Below are 19,505 nucleotides of genomic sequence, written 5' to 3'. Positions count from 1 at the left end.
TTACAATAAGGTTGTATTTGTATTTATACTAGCAGATATTTGACTTTAAAAGTCATGGTAATGTATGGTATATGCTACCATTAACATTCACCAATATAAAAAAAATACTATAAAAATATTGTTCTTTGTTTGTGTATGATGCATTTACTAATGTTAACAAGTACAACCTTAGTGTAAAGTTTTAGCCTACCAAATTATCTGCCTGCGATGACACATCATCTCAAACTAGTCATGCTCAAAATCATACCATAAAAGTTTGTTAAAAGTTTTATTTCTCAAATTCACAACAACATAGCATACGTCAGCACTTATTGACATGAATGAAATGTGCTATAAATGTTACATTGCCAATAAATTTGCCAGTAAACAACCTGACATCTCCGCAGCATTTTTTAGCTGTGTGCACTGGAATCACACATCCTGTTTCAGACATCCTGCACAGTAGTCACTTTTTGCCAAAGTTTCTGAAGTTCATGGAATGAAATATTCGCAGAAGTTTTGTTTGAGGTCAACTAAATGAGGCTCTAATTTCTGTCGTGCTGTTTTAGCAATGTTTCACAGACGGCAGCACCATCATTTTCCTTCACCGATTTGCGTGTGGCGATTTATTGTGGTGTTGTCCAGAGCCCCTCCCCCAGATTAACATGCCTTTAAACATCATAGTTTCACTTTAGTTTTATTAATTAATTTTTTTAATTCCCATTTTAATTTTTCACTGTTTTCATCTTAGTAATAATTTTTGTTAGTAAAAAATACACCTGTACTGGGGTTGTCATGCTTAAAAAATAACAGCACCACAGAAGCCCCATAAAGTGGTTCATACAGCTTGTATGTACCACTTTGAAAGGTCCAAATCTTCTGAACACATTCAATAGCTTCATGTGAGGAAAAAAAAAAATATTTCCTGAAATCTTCCCCTCTATCGTAGCTTTCAAATCCAATTTACATACATTAAAACAAGCTGTGTCAATGTCACAGCACATTTGATATCAGTGATGATTGGTCATGAAACACTCAAGAACCACTGCCATATTTGAATATACGTGAACATGAATGAGATTTGAGAGCTACAATGGAAAGCTATTATATTGCTTCAGAGGTATATTGCACCTGGTTATATAAAGCACATTTATGATAATTTTATGGTGCTTTTTGTTGTTTTTGTGCTTTTGGAAAAAGCAACCAGGACCTTATGCAAAATAGCACCTTTTATGTTCCATGGACGGTTGAAAGCCATTTGCTTTTGGAATGACATGAGCGTGAGGAAATGATGAGAGTTTTCATTTTTGGATGGACGATTCCTTTAATTTTTTCAGATTATTTATAAATAACCTATGATCTCCACTCTCTACTAATTAATGTTTCCGAGAAACACAACATAGCACAATATACCATGCATAAATAACTTTTTTTTTCTTTCTGTTTTTAACTTTAATTTTGATTTATTTATTTTTTTCCTACTCTCGTCCCTATCCAATTTAGCAGGTATCCACACGTCTCTTTTTTGTTATTTGGATGTTATAACCATTTACGCCTTTTGGGAAGCATGCAAATAGGGATTAGCATGAACATGTTCCAAGGATTGTAAATTATTACAGTGATTTAACATCCCCTACCCAAAGGATTGTGTCTCATATCACAAACATTCCCTGTCCCGCTACTGTACGTATAATGTGTTCTTGTTTGACAACACAAAATATTTCATGCCAGATGAAACAGTGATCCAAGTGGTGTGTGAAAATGTTGTTGGGAGCTGTGCAATCACGGCTTATGAAACATTCATAGTGTCTCTTTGGGAGCTGACGTTGTATGGTTGAGACTTAAACAAAAATGTCAAGTGTGTTTATTTACCTTGGTTGAGTTCTGGTGTATGATTTAGTAAGGACAGCTCAAGTTTAGCTCAAGAAAAGTCAGCCTGCTGTTTTCTGAATTCACTGAGATTCATCCAAACACTCTTCCTACGCAGCACCATGTGGCTCAAGCATCCAGTGTGAATTCTCTAACCTATTAATATGGCACCAAAAAATACTTATTGCCTTTGATGCAATATGAAACAGGCCTATTGCTCATACTTCAACTATGGATATGCTACGAATATGAATGATACCTTAAATCATGCAGCTCATTGAGGAGAAATGAGCTACTACTTTTGTAAGTGATTGATTGGACTTATGATTTTCACTTGGTGGATGATAAATTGGGTAAAAAAAACATAGATTTATACTAAAGAAAGGACTCGAGCCATATCTTGGGACCAGAAAATCATAGACCCTTGGGGGTGGGCTCCTTCAACTTGGCCAACACTGCAGCAACCACACCTTACACCTTAGCAACCACATAGCAATATACTGGAAACCAACCACAGCACCCAAGCATTGAGGCGGCACTGATTTTTTTTCTCAAAAAATAATTGAGAATATCATAGATTGATTTGTATCTGACACACCATTCTCTGAGGAAAAGGCTGTTTTTATCCATTTAAACCAAATTATTTTCTGATTGTTCCTAGGTGGTGAATCCAAAGAAGAAGATGAAGAAGAAAAAATATGTAAATTCAGGCACGGTGAGTGGTGACTGTGAGATTAGTTTACTAAACAAATTTTACGATTGTGAACGTGTTCAAACACATGCAGAACCTTTAATTACAGTGGTTTCTTGTGTTTAATTATGTGACGTGAAAAGCAAAGACATGCACAGTAGCTTTCAATGGTCTTCCTGCATGTATTAGTATCTCTTTTTACACCCCTGCTAATTAAAACAAGTGCTGAAAACACAAGAGCAAGCTTTTCTTTTTTGAGGCACAGAGACACTGTTTTCCTTTGACAGGTCCTTATAAAACATAAACTACCGGTCATAAGTTTTGAAACACGTACTCATTCTTTATTATAATTTTTTTCACATTTTTGAATAATAGTAAAGTCATTAAAACTATGGAATAACATAAATGGAACTGTGGGAATTATGTTGTGACTAAACAAAATCCAAAATAAATCAAAACTGTGTTATTTTTTAACATCTTCATAGTCACCATTTGCCTAGAATTTGCAGACATGTACTCTTGACATTTTCTCAACCAACTTCTTGAAGTATCACCCTGGGATGCTTTTTAAACAGTATTGAAGGAGTGATGGGCACTTATTGGCTGCTTTTCTTCATTATTTGGTCCAAGTCATCAATTTCAAAAACTTTTTTTTTTTTTCATTACATTTTAGCTTTATAATGAAATAAATTAATATGGTGGCAGAGTTATATTTTTGTCTACAAAACTAATTTCAAACATTTAAGCATACGCCTTCAGATCAAAAGATTTTTAAGATCATGAGAAACATTTCAGTCAAGTGTTTCAAAACTTTTGACCGGTAGTGTAGTGTTGAAGTGCTTGTATGACATCTCTTTGTAGTCAACAAATAGTGGGATTGATGTTTAAATGAAAAAAAAAAAGAAAAAACTCAGGCAGGCACACAATAAACCAAATGTAATGCCAAAGTGAACATTTGTGTATGTGTATGTAAGAGAGAGGGAGTGTGGGTGGACAGAGAAAATGGAAGTGAATATGAAAGCAGGAATTTGTTGCACAGCAGAGATAATATGATATGAGCATTTTACTTTGATTGATGACAGTGCCAAAGTCTCCTTATTGCTCTGTATTATGAGCTCATCCTGAGAACATTTCATCCCTGAGGGTCCAACACCCGCATCATTCACTGCCTCATTCATATCAACAGAAACAAGGAAAGTTACAACAGTTTATGACATGCAACATCATGTGGCATAAGAATATGTTCATATTATTGTCTTTTTGTTTTGTAGAAAACAATTTGTCTCTTTTTATCTCTTTTTGATGCAGGTGACACTGCTGTCGTTTTCTGTGGAATCAGAGTCGACTTTCCTCGATTACATCAAAGGAGGGTGAGTAGGGAGTGGAACGTTCCTGCACATGTGCTGGAATACTGTGAATCTAGATTAACAACAGGATGGGTCACATGACTTCTATATTCTATAAATACATGTGAATTTCTTGCTGTTATTCATTATTTAAAAAGACAACCTGGTCTCATCACAAAAACGTGACTATAGCTATATTTTTGCCAAAGCGTTAAAACATGCAGTGCTGTATGCATTGATTCAGTTTCCAGGTAAAATGTCCACTGAATGGTGCCAAAATCAAGTTCTTTTCTCCAAAAAATAGTAGGCTTTACACGAATACGGTTAAAAAGCAGAATACAGTATATCTCAAAATAGATAATTCTTGTGAATTTTAATTAAATTAATGCACATTTTAATAAACCTTACCCCTAAGCTTAACCTAACTCTTTGTGTATTTGAAAAATTCAATTTAAATAAAAAATAAAACCTTAGTGGAAAGAATGACATTTTCTGATGCATTCACATGACTTACAGTTCATTTAAGGTACATGCTGTGTACTACTTGGGACTTGAATTCATGACCTTGGCACTGCAAGTGTCATGCTCTACCACTAGAGCTACACGGAAACTTACCTAAATTGAAATATTTGTATTTCAATAATTAACTAAAAATGTTAAATGCTTGTATTTTCCCTCAAACCCCACCTTTTCATACAACTTGAACACTTGTTTCAAGTGTTCTGAAATGATTGTGTGAGGAACAGATCAAAAGTTAAAGTAATTATTAATTAATCATTTTCTTCTCTTATCTTACTTTAATGAAAGTAAAATCATAGTGTTTTAAGCGTCACTCAGTGGACATATCACCTGGAAACTGCAGCGATACATACACAATGTAATGTTAAATGGCTTTTGGAAAAATTTACCCATAGTCACGTTTTTGTAATGCGACTAGGTAGATAAATCAGGTTAATTGTTTTTAAATCAAGCCAAATCTTCAACATAATTGAAACCAAACAAGACTAAATGGTCAGCAAAATCTTAAAATGCAGTGCAGTCGCACAACCTTACATCACATAAGCGTCACTATGGTGACATTTTACCTTGTTTCTGAGGATTTCATCAAGCATTTGCGAGCTTCTGATTTTATCATGCATTTGAATCAAGTAGAAGATATTACTTAATTGAATAATGCAAAATATGGAAGTAACTAAAACCACAATATGCAGAGATCTTTGTAGACACAGTGCAATATGCACAACATAATGTATGTTTGTGTGATCATTGTGTACTTTATACAGTAGAATAGCTCTGTAAAGTACATAAAGTATTGCAACACAAATGTTAATAGTGTGTAAGCCAACATACGTTATACCTGTAATGATTGAAGTCCTGAGAAGCGAGATGAGGATCTAAGTGCAGCTCTTACTGGAAATTGAAATCAAACTCAAGAAACCAGAACACAACAAACACTACAGCCTTACAACTTGGACAAGAACTGACAAAGACACAGAGAACATTAGGGCATATATAAACAAAGACTTACAAGGTTAACAAGACTAGTAACAAGACACACCTATAAAAAGTCAACAAGAAAAACAGGAAACAAGGGCATAACTTCAATATTAAAGAAGCAGGAGACCAGTAGGATCTAGAGAGGGCGGAGACTACAGGGGATCAGGAGGTGACAGCAGGCAACCAGGAGACCAGGGCAGGGCTGGAGGATGACCAGGAGACTACGGGGGATTCGGTGGACAGCCAGGAGACCACGGGGGTGCCGGTGAAAACCCATGTTGAGGCCATGGACCAGGGGACCATGGAGGTGTGGGCAGATCAGGAGACCACAGTGGATCCGGCGCACCAGAGGAGTCAGAAGAGAGCAAGGGTATGGTCAAGGCGGCTGAGGATTCTGGCAAGGGAAAGGTTAAGTGCAAGGCAACAGAGGACTCTGACAAGGTAAAGGGCAAGGCAACAGGGGACTCTGGCGAGGTCAAGGGCCAGACAAAAGGGGAATCTAGTGAGGTTTAAGGTTAAGGCACTAGGGGACTCTGGTGAGGTCAAGGCACTGGGGGACTTGGGTGAGACCGAGGGAGCTGCAGTGATGGCAAACATCATCAGGAGAATTGCAGAGATGGGCGAGCACCTCCGGAAAGTTGCAGTAGGGTTGTCCTCAAAGAAGGGGGCTGCAGCAGTGAGGGCAGCCGCCTCCATCGCGAGGACCTCCGGGATCACAAGTGTAGGGAGCGATGGGGCCTCCGTCGCTGGGACCTCCGAGACAACCAGAGCAGGCGACAAAGGGTCCTCCATTGCTGGAACCTCCAGGACCACAGGAACAGGGAGCGAAGCGGGCCTCCACAGCAGGGAGCAGAGAAACCTCCATGGTCAGGACCACTGGAGCCAACTCCTCCTTCTCCTCCTCCTCGAGCTCACCCCCTCTGGCGAAAGAGTGCTGGGTGCCACCTCCGGCGAGAGAGCACTGAGTGCCATAGTGGGGGTTTGGCTGTAACCAACCGTGTAGAAGGAGAAGCTGAGCCTCAAAGCATAATCGATGTAGTCCACCAAGGAGAGTTCACATTTGCTTCCTGACAGACATGATTTAATTGGCTCATTTAGACCAATTTTAAAATTGTCTGTCAGGGCTATATAATCCCAGTCTAGCCTGTGAGCTAAAGCACAAAACATCTTAACATACTCCTTAATGGAGTCAGTTTCCTGCTGGAGAGACAGGACTTTCACGGATGCTAGATCCATAACTTGGTCAGTTCTCCTGTAATGATTCAGGATAAAGACCTGAGAAGCAAGATGAATGCAGCATTTAATTGAAATTTAAATACAAGAAACAAGAAACACTACAGCCTCACAAAGACAAGAACTGACAAAGACATGATGGCACAAAGATGCACAAAATATTCAGTCAAGCCATGTCTTGAGCGAGGAAGCACAGGAGCATCCGATGTGGATGACTTTTCTGTTGTGATGCACACATAATTTCTCCTCTCCCTTTACATCTGGCACAACAGTTTTTATGTATGTTTCACCTTTGCAGTTTAAAAAAACCATAAATGTCACATACTTTAACAGTGCATCTTGAATTATTAGGTTTTATTATGAAAATATCAATCAATCAAGTTTCAACAACATAACGGCAAGCACTCTAAGGTGATGCAGCTGCACAGAGACGGCGCTTTAAGATGGCGCGTGAGTGAGCAAGACATTCCGTTTTACAAATCTGTCTTGCTTCGATTCCTCTGTCCTCGTTTTCTTTCCTTTCATCCTTTCCTTGTTTCCTAAGATGGAGGAGTTAGGAAACAACGAAAGGAAATGAGGATGCACATTTTCAGAAATGAGAAGCACCCAAGACACACCTGGGAAACAGAAAACAAGGGCATAACTTCAAAATAAAAGACAAACAAGAAACCTATGAGAATACCTCTCCACAAAAGTCATATATTAAAGGTAACAGGCTGATAATTTACAGTCTAGAATAGATAATTTAATTCTTTAAATTTTGCATGAAAAATTCATCAAAATCACATGAAAAACCACAGCCACCAAAGAGATCCAAAGATAAGCAATACTACCTCCAAAAGAAGATCAGGGAACAACCAAAGGATTTATGGAATCCTCCCAAACAAGGTTAGAATGTTCCCAGAGCAATGTTTTCATGGTGTACGGAAAAATATTGGTAGTGATGTTTCCTTACGAGAGTGTGCATACTTAGTGTAAAAAATTGCAATAAAATGTATTTAAATCAGCCATGGGAGTCTGTAAAGAACATACAGATTAATATTATAATGTGCGGCCACATTTTGGGGGGGAATTCACTAAGAATGAATTGCACACACTGTTATGTGCACGCCAAATTCACTAAAGGAATTATGCTGATCAGGAAATGACGTGAACATGCCTACAAAATCTGTGCTGAACGCAATTTGCACACCGCAATCCCCAACCTTACAGGTTTTGTATTGTGTAGGATGCAGTAGAACACCAAGAATTTTATGAAATGACAGTCATGGAATGGCTGTCACCACATGCTACACGGGAGCATGCAGTGAGTGGATGTTCTCTTAAACTGTCTGACAATTCACAGAAAGGACAGGGTGATTTATTTGCATCAATCTGCTTGAAGCTCTCCAAAGCTGTTTGACTGAATGTCACACTTTCCTCACATATGTTTGAAATTGTTTGGTTTTTCTAAGCAATACCCATGTTATCGTTCACCACAGCAAGCCTAAACCAGTGGCAGCATATCTGCTGTTTCGTCATAAACAGTATATTTGTAAAAGCTATACACCAGCATTTAAAATTAATTAATGTAATTCAGTAATAAACTTTAGTTTAGTGCTAGGGAAAGCATAACTATTATTATTGCTCATACTTGGGGTTAGGGATTTATTCTAAAATGTTAAAATTTTCTTTTCCGTTTCTGAAAAAGAATCTCTGCCATTTAAACCATCCAGTTGGACTGACAGAGTTCATACTGCTCTTTTTAACTTTCTCTCATTTCACGTTGTTGTGCATGACACATTTGCCAATCATCTATACTTTGATTTGCTTTTATTCACCTCAAAGAAAAATGAAAATTGTGGTTTTTAGAGGGAAATACTGTACATGCCAAAGTTTTAAATGATGATGGTAGTCCACGCTAAAGTGTGCAGGGATGTGTAAGTGTGGCCATCTTTAGTGTTCTAAGGATGGAAGGACACTCCATTCTGCACACTAAATTTAGTGTCGTTAGACTAAACAGACATAGACATAGACTAAACAATACGTCTTCTAATGTGGTTATAATAAAGGCCACTGGGGTAGAAGAAATATAGTGAAATGTTTAAAAAATCTGGGGAAGAGAGTGGGGCAGAAGTTTTGAGCCTAAGGCAAAGTGACATTTTGGCGAATCCCTGTCAGTTTCGACTGAGTGCACAGGCAGCCCTGATAGGGTTAGAGGTTGTACCGCCAGTGGGTTGTGTAAACATCAGGAGACCACCCACAGGTTTATGCTCGCATGCTGACAATACAATGAAATTTGGAGAAAGCAAGAGTGTTTGTGTGCGCATGAGTATTCATGAAGCTGCAACATTGCGTTTAAGAGTGTATGCAGCATGTGAACTTGTTTAGTGGTCTGACAGACCATAGATTGCCTAAAGCCCTTACCTAAATGAAAACCAGAAATTGCCACTTAGGAAGAGGTACCCTCTGCATTATTTTATTTTATTTATTTATTTTAATCCCCTTTTCTCCCAATTTGGAATGCCCAATTTCCACTACTTAGTAGGTTCTCGTGGTGGCGCGGTTACTCACCTCAATCCGGGAGGCAGTTGCCTCCACTTCTGAGACCGTCAATCCATGCATCTTATCATGTGGCTCGTTGTGCATGACACTGCGGAGACTCCGCATGTGGAGGCTGATGCTACTCTCCGCGATCCACGCACAATTTACCACGTGCCCCATTGAGAGCGAAAACCACTAATCACGACCACGAGGAGATTACCCCATGTGACTCTACCTTCCCTAGCAACCGGGCCAATTTGGTTGCTTAGGAGACCTGTCTGGAGTCACTCAGCACACCCTGAATTCGAACTCGCGACTCCAGGGGTGGTAGTCAGCGTCAATACACGCTGAGCTACCCAGGCCCTGTTTGCCTTCTGCATTATTGACAAATATTACTCTCTAAGTGACTGGGTATAGAACAGAAATAGAAATCATGGGTAAAAGACAGAGAGATGTGGAGAACATCAGAGCTGAGCTGCTCTGGTTTGATATTAGATCCTCCATGAAGAAAGTCAATCAAATCATAGCCAATCAGAAGGCAGACAGCACTGTGTTGACTCATATGTAGAAATCGATTATGACCTAAATCACATGTGCAGCAGCCAAGCAGAAAGGGATATAAACAGATAATTGGGGCTTTCGAGGGGTCTTGGCCAGTAAAACTAATACTTGCTATGTGGAGGTTCACCTTTGTTGCAGTGAGTGTGTTCTGATTAAGCGGTGACCTTTACCTGCGTGGATGTGCTCATGGCTGAGTGGCAGATAACCTGTTATAATGTGCTCGGAGTCTCCGGCCAGCCTGTGCATCCCACGCAGGACCACTTTTGACATTTCTATTAACTTGAATGAGATTGTGCTGGCCTGGGTGAGAGTCTATTTTGTGTGTGCGAGAGAGAGAGCAAAAGAAAAGAGGATGTTCAACATGCCATATTGTGGTGCTAGTGCAATATGTATGCAACCGCATTTGGAAGCAGTGAATATTTTCAATGCATAATGGTTTGTGATGTATCAGGCTACAACAAGACATGGATCCAATAGTCCTCCCAAATGAAAATACCAGCACTGCTGGCCACCGGCTTATGTTGTGTTTTGGGTGCTGGTCCCCCAGAATGGGATGCTGGTGTACTGGTGTCTGCACCAGGATTTTAAACCATCTTATCCAGCATCATCAGAAAAACCATGCTGGTCAACCAGCTTCACCAGCTAGGTTTTGCTTTTGAAAACCATGGCTATGCTGGTCCACCTGCTAGGCCAGCACCACACCAGCACAAACCAGCTTAAACCAGCCAGCACTATCATGGGAATTGCATGCTGGTTATGCTGGTCTTTTTAGCAGTGCTTCCAGCATTGTCAGTTGTGAAGGCCATTGTGTCAGATGAGCTACAGTAATAATAGTAGGCAAAGCTAGCAGAATTCTCTGTCGCAACATCAAATTTGATCATGTAAAAATGATAAAAAAAATTTTTTGCAGAATAAATACTTAAATATTGAGATATTTATCAAAAGGCTGATAAATAACAAGCTAAAGATTTGTTTCTAGCTATAAGTCCTAGCCCTGACACTGATGTAGAAGTCTTTCCAGCATTATATGTACTATCCAGCCCATTCTGCAACATGCAGGTGGATTTTCTGTCTCTATGGACGGCATCCCTACCTCCCTCAGCACTGCAGGCATCCTCTGCACTTCACCTGATAAATGAAAGGACGACACGTAGTGACATTTGCGTCTCCAAAGATCGATTTTTGTCCTTCTGTTTACCACATCCCAGCAGACCTCTGGTGTAGTGCACTAACCCCTAAAGCAGGGGATCCTTCTCACAGTCTATTAAATTTCTGGGCCATGGAAATGCCCCTGTGCCAGAGGCTGAAACTGGCGCCACAGCAACAGCAAAAAACTGCGGAAAGTAGCTCATGAGTTGCTCCAGTATGTTTTAATATCCTATAATTTGGAATGGCATGTTTATGAAAAGAAAAATTCAAAATGAAAATTTCTGTTTCATTTTGCTCCTCATAAATGATTAAAAACAGTGTTAATCATAGATAAATAGTGTGTTTCTAAGTTTTGGTCTAGAAGGTCATATTCTTTAATCTGGTCATGTGACACTCCCACAATCACCTAGATTCCCAAAATGAGGGAATTGTTTTTTGATGTGGAGATGCATACATAATGAGATCTGAGAAAAAAAAATTATTTTAATGAATTAATAAAGAGGATAATTGCTCTCTGGGCTACACAAGGGCATGAGTTATGTATTAGCTTGGGATTCTATAAGTTAATTTAATTTTCTCTCCTTTTCATTAAGATTTTATCAGTTTTTTCCTTCATTTTAGTTGTTCTATCTTTCCACTGAATTTCTAATTGTCTTTTTTCTTTTTGGAGGGTTTGGATGCTGTATGCTGATGCTAGATTGCTGTCTGTGGCACACATTTTTTGAATTTAGAAAATTACACTATTATTCCTTTTTAAGTGGTCCATCATCTTAATTACTTGGCATTGAGTGTACTGTATCTGTCCGATGAAGAGTTTGCCCGAGAATGTGTTTTATGCTAATGTTGTGGTATATTAATTTAGGGTACTTTAATATAACAGATTTGACAATAATTGCTTTTGTCCGGTCAACCAGTAATGTATGCTGCTATGACCTATTTATTAGGTTATAAACATTTCTACAAGAAAGTGTGTCATCCTTTATGGGGCCAAAGGGACTAATTTAGCAGGCAGAGCTAACATACTGTACACAGTAGTTTTATGGCCATCGGGAAAAGCTGCGGAAGGATGTTCTTATGTTAGGGATGTAGCAGGACCTACGGAGACCACAATAGCCTGCTGTTTGAGTGCAATAAACTTGTAAAGGGAACTCAAAGTAATTATTCTTCTTACCTATTTGTTCCTAATTAGACTGTGCAGCTGGGGTTGACTACACACATCAGCAATCATTTAGTGTTTGTATCTGTCCATGTGTGTATGTGTATATGTGTGTGTCAAAGAGGTCTATAATACCTGAAGAGAGCTGTCTGTTAGCATTTCCGTTCATCTCAATGGCAGTTGCTTTGCTAGAGCTTACACCCCTAGAAGAAGAGGACCTGCATGTTGCTCTCCATAAAAAAAATTAATAAAAATGTATATGTTCCAAAAAACCTACAGAACACATGCCAACATTTCAATGGCCGGCAATGTAGAGGGATGCATTTTTCCCAGTGCAATAGTGTAGTTACATAATCTACCAGCAGTGTGCGTGCTTGTGTTTTCAAATGGATACACACAGACATGTGTTCCTGTCTCCTTTGAGGCTACGAAATCACTGCTGAGACTGCTTTTTGCTTACTCTTTTGTTTTCTCATTTCTGCCTCCTTTCCTAGGACCCAGATCAATTTCACTGTGGCCATTGATTTCACCGCCTCTAATGGTAAGTAATTAAGTGGATAGAAGGGTGTGTGACCACTTAAAAGGTTGGGGAATCCAAACCAAATCACCTGTCTCTGAAAGCTAGGCTTGACTGCTCGAGGCCAATGATTATGTTGCTCAATGCATCTCTATTAGCTGTCAATGGGCAGCCCCCTGTGCTGTGGGGCTGAATGGGGAACTGTGTAGGGGTTCAAGCCATGCTGTGAGGTGTTCTGGTTCCATAAAACAGTCCTAATGGCTTAGCTACTCCAACAGCTTGTGAATGGGACTCCCTGTCATTTTCAACCCTGCTCTTGCTGCAAGTTCAAATCATTACTGCTCTTGCAAACATCATTGAATTATTCAGTAAATTAACAAGATTTGTTCAGAATGCTGTAGCGAGTGAATGGAAATAGAAGGCTGTGTAAGACTAGTAGTTTAGCATTAATCCAACCATCGCTCAAAGACTGTTTGGATCCCTACTGTTACAAGACCTGAACAACATCAATAGCTTGACAACCGCCTTAGAGCTCTCGTTTGTGCTTCTTAAGTATTGGCTACTTCTTGGCATGCTGTGGTGACCACAATTTGACAATTAAGTATATGAAGAATATTTTCACACACATGAAAAGAAACCTCTTGTATTAAAGCCATCTCACAATCTGATGGATTTAAATCTTTAATGCATGCCCTGTTGAGCAGACCAGCTTAAGCCAATATGAATTTTATAGCCGGACCATGGTGGTTAACGCTGGTTTGGTGCTGGTCTAGCTGGTGGACTAGCATAGCCAAAATGTTTACTTAGCTGAAGAAGGTTGTTGACCAATGAAGTCTTGCTTGTTAAAGGAATAGCCTAGTTCACCCAAAAAGCTATATTCTGTCATCATTTACCCATACTTATGTAGTTCAAACCTGTATGATGTCCTTTTTTTCTGTGGAACACAAAAGGAGAAATTCTGAAAACTGTGCTCGTCACTCGTGAAATTGCAATAAATGGGGAATGATGCTTTCAAGTTAAAAAAATTAAGCAAAAGTGGTCATAAAAGTAAAATAGAAGTGGTCTATATGCCATTCAGAAGCCATACAATAATCTCAGCAATCAATGACTAAATGTGTTTGTGACAGTGCCACATTAGGACACTAAACTTGCATGCTCACACACAACCTTGTATTTACCAAATGCTGACGAGTTATTGAGTTGGACTTGATGACCAGGGGTGCGTTTCCCGTAGAACTACGTAACTCACTGCTTAAACACCACAGTACGTTGCATCATTGGAGAAATTAGCTAGCTAGTTTCCCGAAACTGTAGTAACTATTTTGCACATACATCATTCAAACCACATTGGTTCAACAGTAAAGAGCTGTCATTAATGAAGTAATGCTGGGGGTGTAGTAATAACTTCTGCCTGATATCAAATTAAAATAGCTTATTTACACGTACCTCAGAAATCTATTTAATGTGCAAAAGCTGCTGGAGACACGAAAGCTGCGTGCACTATGTAATGCAACAGATGATGTGCACTCTTCAAAAACATATTAGAACTTCACCTATGCGTTAACATGGACACATAAGCTGTGTTATCTGACAGAAACCGTGTGTTAAAGGGATTTCTCTTAATGGCATTTAATCCCTTATACAGCTGCATTCGCAGCTACGAGACGTTTCAGAATGCCGAAATAAGCAGTTTTCTTGTGTGCATTTAAACATGGTCAAAGTGTTGACAGAATAAAAGATATATATGGAATAAAAGATATAAATTCAAATGATGTCCACACAGCAAACTAACAAGAAATTATGCTTCTAACCACAGGTGGTGAGTACAACCACACAACTTTGCGATACAGTTTGCGAATGTTCATTGGAACTGTGGTTTCGGGAAACACCAATGTTGAACTATGTTGGTAATAATAGAACTTGTGGCCAAAGTTGGCTAACAAAGCTTTTGGGAAATGCACCCCAAATCAGTCCAATTCATGAACAAATCAGACTGTGTTGTGAATTGGATCAACACATTAATTAAAAAGATCAGACTCAAAACATTGTGCACAAATCTGGCAATGCTACTTCTCTTATGATCTACAATGAACGTGCCAAGGAGAGCTTGGGTGGATGTAAAAATTTTTAGTGAGTAACAACTTAAGTATCAGTCATATGGATTCCGAAGTGGTACACCACTTTTATGATAATTTAATGGTGCCATTGCATCATTTTTTAGCTTAAAAGCTTTGGTCTCCATTTATTGTAATTGAAGAGGGGCGACCAGCACATTCTACAGAATTTCTCTTTTAGTGTTTCAAGGAAGAAAGAAGTCATACAAGTTTGCAAAAACATGAGGATGGGTAAATGACAACTAAATTGACACTTTTGGCCAAACCTTCAAGAAGCTTGGTTGGGACACCAGTATACCAGCATCCCATGCAGTGGACCAGTATTTAAAACACAACATATGCTGGTGGGGGATTTATGTTTTAAATGAGTTATCCAGGTTTGCTGTTTAATTTCCAGGTAACCCATCCCAGTCCACATCTCTCCATTACATGAACCCTTACCAGATGAACGCCTACGCGCTGGCACTGAAGGCGGTGGGGGAAATTATCCAGGACTATGACAGTGACAAGATGTTCCCAGCACTGGGCTTTGGAGCCAAACTGCCCCCTGATGGACGCGTCTCTCATGAGTTCCCCCTAGTGAGTGAGCTGATTTTTAATTTCCTGTTGTCCTGAACTTCCTTGAAAATCTCTGGTTATTAGTCCAAACAAGCTTGTTGATGCAAGAGTCTCAATGCCCTTCTGTTCTCACTCTCTTAATTGTGAATATGTACAGGTTTATACTAGTGCTGTCAGTCGATATAATATTCTTTTAATCATGATTAATCACATATTTTTTTTTGTAGTTAGTTGCGATTAATCGCAGATTTAGAAAATGCTGAAATTTGACTCCATTTATACTTCTTTTCCTGTCAAAATGCATTTATTTCCATTTTAGGAAAGAAAACAAAACAATATGTAACAACATAATGCTTTATCAACATTTTCCAAACAAAGCCTTCCACAGTATAAAGATTGAAATGCACTAAAATAGCACCAGTTCAAGTAACATTAAATGTTTCCTAAAGTCTAAGTGGCAGTTTGACAGAAAAACTAAAGTTAAAAGTTAAAAGAACTAGTCTCCTCATAGGTTGCATATTCATTGCAATTGGCATTAAATCTCTTAAACTCTCATCCTCCACAATTTTAATCTGTGGCTATCCTGCTGTCCTCAGCAATCGAAAAGCTGCATTCATGATTCGTGTCAGGGCATCAACGCCAGCATCAAGCATCATTTTGAACACCGCATGAAAGAACTTGCAGTCAAAAACATCTCATTCTACATTTTGGTGATAGTTAAAACTTGACAAGCTTCTGTGGTAATTAAAATGTGCCTTATATAGGCTGAAAAATACTTAATTTCTATCACAAGTCCCATCTGGGCTTGTTTTGTACATCAAATAGCATCCTTCATAATTTTATCAATGACAGGGAAATGCTCTTGTGTGTGTGTTGTAAAATATGCGTTAGTGTATTGACTCTGGGCGGACACATTACAAATGTTCTGCCCTCCCAACCATTTTTTATGCTGGTTTATGCTGTATTAACGGTAAATGTGTCAATTGCAATTAAGAAAAATTAACACGTTAAACTTATTTCACCTACACCTGTTACTAACAAGTGCATAAAATCAAGCAAAGAGCCATGTTATCTCCTTAGACAAACATATTTAGTAAGATAGGGCTTGCCTTTTCTGTTCCACCACAAAGTGAGCTCCATAAAAAAATGGTTTACTGAGTCTCGTGTGGAAGAACTTGGCTTGCCCAGATAAAACCCAACCTGAAACCCCATTGAATACCTTTGAATAAATTGGAACGCTGACTGCGAGTCAGGCCTCATCATCCAACATCAGTGTCTGACCTCCTGACCTCTTGTGTCTTAATGGGAGCAAATCCCTGCAGCCATGTTCCAACATTTTAGTGGAAACTGTTATAGCAGCAAAGGGAGGACCAACTCCCTACTAATGCCCATGTTTTTTTAATTAATGTTCATCAAGTACAAATGGGTATGATGTTTGGGTGTCCACATACTGCAGAGTAGTTTGGGACCACATAAGGACCTCCACAGGCCTTGATGGAAATTGTTTTTCTCATTACAGATAGATTGGAAACACACCAGTTACAGAAAACTCAATTAGTTATTCTTTTGCTAGTCATTGGTGCTCTGGAAGCAGTTCAGTGATGCTGAGACCAGACTGCAAGGGGCATGACTTTAATTGGCAATGCCTACTGTCATATCGATTGGCATAATCCATGTTTTCTCTCCATTGAACTGCTGTTTGCTTAAAAGGAAACACATACGTAACCATTAATTCCTGTCCTTTAGAACGGCAACATTGAAAACCCCTACTGTAATGGTATTGAGGGGATATTGGAGGCGTACCATCAGAGTCTAAAGACCGTCCAGCTGTATGGGCCCACCAACTTTGCCCCTGTCGTAAATCACGTGGCCAGGTAGGTTTTTAACATACAGTGAGTTTTTAAAATCCAGACTCGGTTTTGAAATTGACTTGTATTGTCACTGTTTACATGGAACACTTTTTTTTTTTTTTTTTCATAAATAAAAGCAAGCAATCATTGGTTTGCTGCATGTTTTATAAACACTACTACCACTACAAGTGAAATATTTTGAAGTTGCTTATTGCACAAAAAATAGTTTTTGTCTTGTTTTACACATAGATTAGTGGTAAATTATATGGGGTTTTCAATGCACGATTTGGCAAAATGTAGCATATTATTTTATTTCTTATCTACCTAACAATCATTTTTTGTGTGAAATCTTCAGTATTAGGCTTATCAATTACAGTGCAGCATAAATGCTGATGATATTGACGTTCTTTCATTATTTTCTAATTTACTCAATTAAATTGCAATTCAAAGTGATTTTCTCTTGTTTTTGTTTCCATGTAAAATGTCAGCATATTTGCACTTTGCATACAAATGATAGATCGCCAAGATTTTACGGAATGCAATGTAAATTTAATTTGCTGCATGAATAGTGAAATTGATCTTTTGTTTAGATTTTTTATATAGTTGTGCATATGAACAGCAGACATGTTATGAATCAGAATAAGGCTGGCATCTTAATTATTGTTTGGCTGAGCAATTTGTGTATAAAACCCATTTGCTTGAAAATGTTTGAGATTTATTAATTGCTTCAGATTGTGACTCGCTCTGATGTTCTATCAAAAACAACTTTCTGTCAATCAAAGCACAACTCTAAGCTTGAAACCATAAGCTGCCTGTAACGTTTGGTTAGTGGAGTGGAAGAGGAAGAGAGGAGACGCAGGAGTATATACTTTAAATCCTTTAACAATCATTGGAGTGGAACAAACTATAAAGCTTTACATCAAACTAACACCACAACATAACACTGCAAGGACTGACAAATGAATGAACAAAACTAGAGGGTATTTAAACACAAGGAGCTAAATGAGGGAATGGAATACAGGTGTGGATGATGAACAGATGGAAGTGATGTGGGCAGTGAAACATGGGAGATGTAGTCCAGAGGAAAACTTCAAAATAAGAGTCCTTGAACGTAAGGGAGACAGACTGTCACATTACACCCCCCCCACCCCAAAAGGGCGACTCCTGGCACCCAAAGATGGATGAGGAGGGTAGGGTGACGCAGAACGTGAAGAAGGATCCAAGGAGGATGATCAGGAGGCCTTGGGGGGGGTGGCTTCGGGGCTGGGAATGGATCTGGAGGCCTGGGAGGTGGCCACAGGGCAAGGACTGGGACAGGAAGCGGAGCCGCTCGAGGAGGAGACTCTGGGGAAGCGGGTGGAGCCTTGGAAGAGTCTGAGGGCGGAGCTAGGAGGCACGACTAAGGCAGGCAGAGCCATGGAAGGCAGATCCGTGAGAGACCCCAGGGGTGAAGCCAGGGAACTTGGTGCCCAGAGAGTAGCTGACGGCTCAAAGGGCCAGGGTGGAGCCAGGGGATCTGAGGACAGAGGCGGAGCCGGTCGGACTGAGGTGGAGCCGTAGGGAAGGAGGTCCCCGGTGAAGCTGGAGGCTCGGAGTGACGAAGCGTAGCTGGAGGATCGGAGAGCCAAGGCGGAGCCAGGTGACCGACTGACCAAGGCGGAGCTGGAGGGACGAGGGACCCCAGAGGTGCTGATTGGCTGAAGGACCATGGTGGAGCCAAAGGGACATAGAGCTGAGGTGGGACAGAGGGAACAAAGGGCCAAGGCGGAGTCCAGGGCTTGGAGGGTCTAGGCGGAGTCAGAGGGTTTGAGGTTCCCCTTGACCATGGTTTCACAGGGAGTGAAGGTTGAGCCGGTGACGTGGGAGGAGCTGGCTGACCAGGAGGAGGAGGAGCAAATGTCTTGAGGAGCCAGCAGAGGAGGAAGGGATAGGGCACTGGATGGAACAAGGGTGTCCATTATGCTGGCTGGAACCAGCAGAGGATGAAGGGTAGTCAGGGTGGGAACCAGGGTGGGGAACAAGTCCAGGTCTATCAACTTGGAGAGAGCTGGTTCAGGGGCGGTCAAGACTACAGGCACTGGGACGATCGAGGCTACAGGCACTGGCTCTGGCTCATTGACCGTGACAGGCATGGGCGCTGGCTCGTTGACCATGGCAGGCTTGGAAGGAGGACCCGTGGAAGGCATGGAGAAGGCTGGGAGAGGATTAACCATGGTAATGGAAGATAGCGAGGGGTGATGGATGTTCAATGTGGCAAGGAGAGATTCTCCGCCTCGGGAAGCGCTGTAGGTCAGTGAAAGTTTAAGCCCATACCATAAATGGTTTTGAGGTACATGTCTGATATGGAGGTTGAAGCAGCGAGTTGGATGAACTTGGTGGAATTTTCCAAGAGTGGAAGATCCTGCCTGAACAGTTCCATGTATACACCTGTTAGCTCCATGCTCTGTGATGTGCTCGTAGAG

General features: G+C 40.1%; 1 protein-coding gene across 3 annotated transcripts in view; it reads left to right on the top strand.

Moving 5' to 3' along the window:
- The window catches only part of LOC127426529 (copine-5), a 202,651-nt gene that overhangs the window by 149,449 nt on the left and 33,697 nt on the right, over positions 1–19,505 (top strand). For all 3 annotated transcript variants that reach the window (XM_051673391.1, XM_051673394.1, XM_051673392.1), the window contains 5 exons: positions 2,510–2,563; positions 3,848–3,909; positions 12,499–12,545; positions 15,033–15,214; positions 16,940–17,067. In XM_051673391.1, the coding sequence (XP_051529351.1) occupies positions 2,510–2,563; positions 3,848–3,909; positions 12,499–12,545; positions 15,033–15,214; positions 16,940–17,067 (473 nt within the window). The remainder of the gene's footprint in view (positions 1–2,509; positions 2,564–3,847; positions 3,910–12,498; positions 12,546–15,032; positions 15,215–16,939; positions 17,068–19,505) is intronic.

This window comes from Myxocyprinus asiaticus, chromosome 35, assembly GCF_019703515.2.
Source record: "Myxocyprinus asiaticus isolate MX2 ecotype Aquarium Trade chromosome 35, UBuf_Myxa_2, whole genome shotgun sequence".
In the NCBI taxonomy this organism is placed as follows: domain Eukaryota; kingdom Metazoa; phylum Chordata; class Actinopteri; order Cypriniformes; family Catostomidae; genus Myxocyprinus; species Myxocyprinus asiaticus.
The sequence above is the reverse complement of the archived record's forward strand: the minus strand, read 5'-3'. Positions and strand labels throughout refer to the sequence as shown.